This window comes from Propithecus coquereli, unplaced genomic scaffold (genome assembly GCF_000956105.1).
Source record: "Propithecus coquereli isolate 6110/MARCELLA unplaced genomic scaffold, Pcoq_1.0 Scaffold58, whole genome shotgun sequence".
In the NCBI taxonomy this organism is placed as follows: domain Eukaryota; kingdom Metazoa; phylum Chordata; class Mammalia; order Primates; family Indriidae; genus Propithecus; species Propithecus coquereli.
In genome coordinates this window covers 1,895,988-1,900,720 of record NW_012151729.1, presented here as the reverse complement: position 1 = coordinate 1,900,720, position 4,733 = coordinate 1,895,988, and the positions used below count along the sequence as shown (strand labels likewise).

Genomic DNA, 4,733 nt, shown 5'->3' with positions numbered 1-4,733 from the left:
AAAGTAAAGACTTTGTCATACCAAAAAAATACAAAAAAAATTCTCCTAAATGTCCATGGACAGATGAATGGATAAAGAAAATGTGGTTTATGCATACAATAGAATACTATTCAGCCTTGAAAAAAGAGGAAACTTTAGCAGTGACAAAGGGAGCTGTAGGGAGAGCTGGGCCACTTCACGCTTTAATGTAGGAATCTCTAACATCCCCTTTGGCGTCTGGTGAAATACTGCAGGCAGGGGCACTCCCGATCATGGGGTCTGGGCACAGGGGAGGGCTGTGAGGGGGTGAGTGGGGTCGGCCTAGGCCCCAGGTGAGCACAAGACCATCCAGGGGCAAGGAGCTCCTGCTGATTGTTGCTAATGGAGAATGTGACCCTAGGCTTGTCAAATCATTTCATTTCCTCTACTCTCAAAATAAAAATCTGGATTTGTATGTGAGATTGCCCATATTTTTAACGTTGGCCCAAATGTATACAACATTGTGAGGGTCAAACAATACCTGTTGCCATATTAGACTCACTGGTTGCCCATTTTCTTTTCTTTCATTCCTTTTTTTTTTTTTTTTTTTTTATAGAGATGGGGCCTTGCCATGTTGCCCAGGGTGGTCTTGAACTCATGGCCTCAAGCGATCCTCCCCCTTGGCCTCCCAGAGTGCCGGGATTACAGACATGAGCCACCGCGCCAGCCTGGCTGCCCATTTCCAATGCCTCTCCTGGAGGTGAAGGACACGGGCTCTGGACGTAGATGACTTGGGTTCACATCCACCACTGACACTTCCTGACCAATTATTTATCACTCACTGCCTTAGTTTCCTCTTTGGTAAAGTAGGGTTTATCATAGTCCCAGCTCCGGAGAATTCTCATGATGACGGAATAAAATACTATGCTATATGGACTGGAAAGAGCTTAGTACAGTGCCTGGCACACGGTATTCAATACATGTCAGTTCCTGTTATGATTATTGTTCCATAAGCTGTGTCATTCCCTCAGGCTGGACACAAATAAATCTGTCTAATTAAGTACGTGTAGGAATGGAGCTGTCCCTAAGGCTTCAATGAGTTAATTCTTGTGAAGCTTTAGAATGGCCCCTGAAATACATTAAGTGCTCAGTAAACGCTAGTTGTCATGATTATCCTCTGCCATCTGGCTGATTCCTGACAACCCCCAGGGAAAGATCAGCAGGAACATTGTGCTCTGCCTTTGACTCACATGTCAGGCAGGACAGGATGAGGCGGATGGACAGGTCCAGAGGCAATGCCCAGCGCTTTGGCACCTGGGAGACAGCGACGGGGACTATGATCTCTGCAGCGACGTAGAACTGCAGGGCATAGGTGCACAGGATGCCGATGATGTAGAGGAGGTTGACGGACTGGTACAGCCTGCAAGAAAAACCAGAGCACTGCTCTCCAGGGCCACTGTGCTCTGACACTGGGCTCCTGGGAACATCAGCCTCTGACCTTGGCACAGTCCCTCGGGCCTCTGTTTCCCCATCTGAAAATGATGGAAAGGGACCTTCTAAGAGCCAAGAGAGAGTCACACCACAGCATGCAGTAAAAACAGAGTGAAGCATTATGGATTCAATGGAAATAGTTGGAATGGTCACCTCTGATGAAATGAAAAGGATCTTGAGCATGGGTGTATACAGCACCTTCGTAAGCTACTGTCATCCAGTGCTCAATTTCAGATTTTAGGAAAGAGGGGCTCAGGTCAGATACTTTGCCTAGTCAGACATGGATGATGAGTGGCTAAGACCACAAACCCTGGATCTAAAAGACCCAGTCCTTTGTGATCTCTGTCAGTCCTTAAGAATTCTCTGGATTCCCCAAAGCTCTTGGTACATAACAGGCCTTCAACAGATGCTTCTAGTTGGTCGAGAGAACTGCAGAACCCCAGATCCTTGGGGGCAGACAACAGTTTATAAATAGGATTGTGTGGAGGTTGGGGGTGGTGGTCAGGGGTGGAATAAAAGAAGAGACAAGGTCACTTGCAGGCCTCAAACTAGGGGCAGGGAGTGTGTGAGGTTTCAGCGGATGTTGAGTTCCATCAGAGTTTTCTTTGACCTATCAAGATACAACCAGTTTTCTTTAATCCACTAATGTGGTAGATGCATCTGCCATGTTTAATAAGTGTGTGTGCGCGTGTGGGTTTAGCTCATTTCTTAAAAAAGGCTAACTTCCACATTTCTGTGTTTCTTGCTTGTACTAATCTCGCTGCTGGGAATGTCTTCCTTATTCCATTTCCATCTGTCCAAACCCTATCAATTTTTTTTTTAAGTTCCCCTCTTTTTGAGCAGGTACTACATGCCAGATGCTTTTAGACATTGCTCAACTTAATCCCCGCAACTCTGCTTTATAAATGGGGAAAAGGAGGCCGAGAGAGGTGAAGCGAACCATCTGCAACCATAAGCTAGCAGGTGGCGCAGCTGGGACTTGAACCCAGGTGTACCATAGCTGTTCTTGTTTGGATGGAGTTGTCTTGTTGGACCACGAGTTTCCCTGTTGTCTCCTTCTGATGTGCTTCTTTCCTCGGAAATCCCTAAGGCCTCTTCTTCTGCTCTGTGTTACAGCTTGTGTACATACACTGTCTATCCCTCCCGCATTCCCACTGGATCACGAGCTGGTGGAGGTAGTGAAGGTCCAAATAGGCTATTCGCGCCAGCACCATGCACACCTGCCTGGGTCTAAACTGGCATGTGCTTATAATTGGCCTGCAGTAAAATTTTTGATGAATGGCATTTATCATCTTGGGAGAGAAAGGGCAAATTAGGCCTCCAAGTGACTGCTTAAAAAAGACAGAGGCATCCTGTCAGGAATGACACGCCCACTATGGGAGCAAATGCTGCATGATGCAATGTGGGTTCATGTGTCTGTTTAAATAAGGCATGTTGAAGTCTGTGGCAGCTGTTGCATTAATTGAGTATATTGAAACGTATAATTTTTACAGATTCCAATGGTCTTCCAAAATTGAATTTTGTTTCACACTTTTTCTTTTTCTTTTCTCTTTTTTTGGAAACAGAGTCTTGCTCTGTTGCCCAGGCTAGAGTGCCGTGGCATCAGCCTAGCTCACAGCAACCTCAAACTTCTGGGCTTAAGCAATCCTCCTGTCTCAGCCTCCCGAGTAGTTGGGACTACAGGAATGCACCACTATGCCTGGCTAATTTTGTCTATATATTTTTAGTTGTCCAGCTAATTTATTTCTACTTTTTTAGTAGAGACGGGGTCTTGCTCTTACTCAGGCTGGTCTCAAACTCCCGACCTCGAGTGATAGTCCCGCCTCAGCCTCCCGGAGTGTTTCACACTTTTTTATCCTGGCTACTCTGACTTGGAGGATATACACCATTGGCTATGGCATGCAAGACTTGGTGACAAGCCTTAGTAAATGTAACTGGAAGTGTGGCCGCCCCTGAGTGCTCTGCCTCTTGCCCTCTCCCAGTGCCCCTCCCTTCTCTTAGGTGACGACTGACTCTCACTTCTGCCCTCTCTCCTTAAATCGTGTCCTCTTCACACTCAGATGTCAAGGCCTAACTCAATTTGGGAGGCTGTTATTGAAGGAGGAGCTCCCTGGACAGAGAATCTGGAGACCACGGTTCCAATGACAACTCTGATTCTCCTTGTGGGAAGCTCTCTAGACATCGGATTCCCAGCTGTGGAAGGGAAGGAAGTGATCTACATGTTCCACTCATCCCTGAGTTCCCACCCCTGAGGGCCCATGGAGGTACCAGCAGTTGGGCAGGTTAAGGGTTATGCTGGCCTTGATGTCGTCTCCAAATCGCAGGTAGCCCAGAGCCCCAATGCTGGTGTACAGGGCAATGACGATGGACAATCCCAAAGGCAGGATGACTGGGAAGTGGCGGGCATCCTCCATCTTATTTTCCAGTGGCAGAACCTGTAGAAATATGGAAATGTAAAGAGAGAGGAGGAGAAAGAGAACCATAATATAAAGGTGGAAGGCATCCTACTTTTGGTGTACACCCCAAAGAACTGGAAGCAGGGACTTGAAGAGCTATTTGTACACTCGTGTTCATGGTAGCATTATTCATAGTAGCCAAGAGGTGGAAGCAACCCAAGCGTCTATCAACTGAAAATGGATAAAAAAAAATGTGGTGTATCCATGCAATGGGATATTATTCAGCCTTAAAAAAGAAGGAAATTTTAACACATGCCACATCATGAAATGTGCAGGATAGGCAAATACATAGAGACAGATATCAGGTTAGTGGTTGCCAGGGGCTGAGAGAAGGGGAGAATTAGAAAGTGACTGCTTAGCTGGGTGTGGTGGCTCACAACTGTAATCCTAGCACTCTGGGAGGCTAAGGTGGGAGGATTGCTTGAGGTCAGGAGTTCAAGACCAGTCTGAGCAAGAGCGAGACCCTGTCTCTACTGAAAATAGAAAAATTAGCCTGGCATTGTGTTTCGCACCTGTAGTCCCAGCTACTTGGGAGGCTGAGGCAGGAGGATTGATTGAGCCCAGGAGTTTGAGTTTGCTGTAAGTTAGGCTGACGCCACGGCACTCTACTCAGGGCAACAGAGAGAGAGACTCTGTCTCAAAAAAAAAAAAAAAAAGAAAAAAAGAAAGTGACTGCTAATGGGTACGGGGGTTCTTTTTGAGGTCATGGAAATGTTCTGGAATTAGTGGTGATAATTGCACAATATTGTTAATGTACTAAAAGCCACTGAATTGCATACTTTAAAATGGCGAGTTTTATGTTATGTGAATTTTATCTCAGTAAAAAAA

At 46.2% G+C, this 4,733-nt stretch overlaps 1 protein-coding gene across 1 annotated transcript in view; it reads right to left on the bottom strand.

Moving 5' to 3' along the window:
- Window positions 1–4,733, bottom strand: part of LOC105821516 (proton-coupled amino acid transporter 2-like) — a 28,202-nt gene that overhangs the window by 4,035 nt on the left and 19,434 nt on the right. The window contains exons 7-8 of the mRNA XM_012658222.1: window positions 3,718–3,884; window positions 1,209–1,378 (exon numbers count right to left, since the gene is read on the bottom strand). Of these exons, the coding sequence (XP_012513676.1) occupies window positions 1,209–1,378; window positions 3,718–3,884 (337 nt within the window). The remainder of the gene's footprint in view (window positions 1–1,208; window positions 1,379–3,717; window positions 3,885–4,733) is intronic.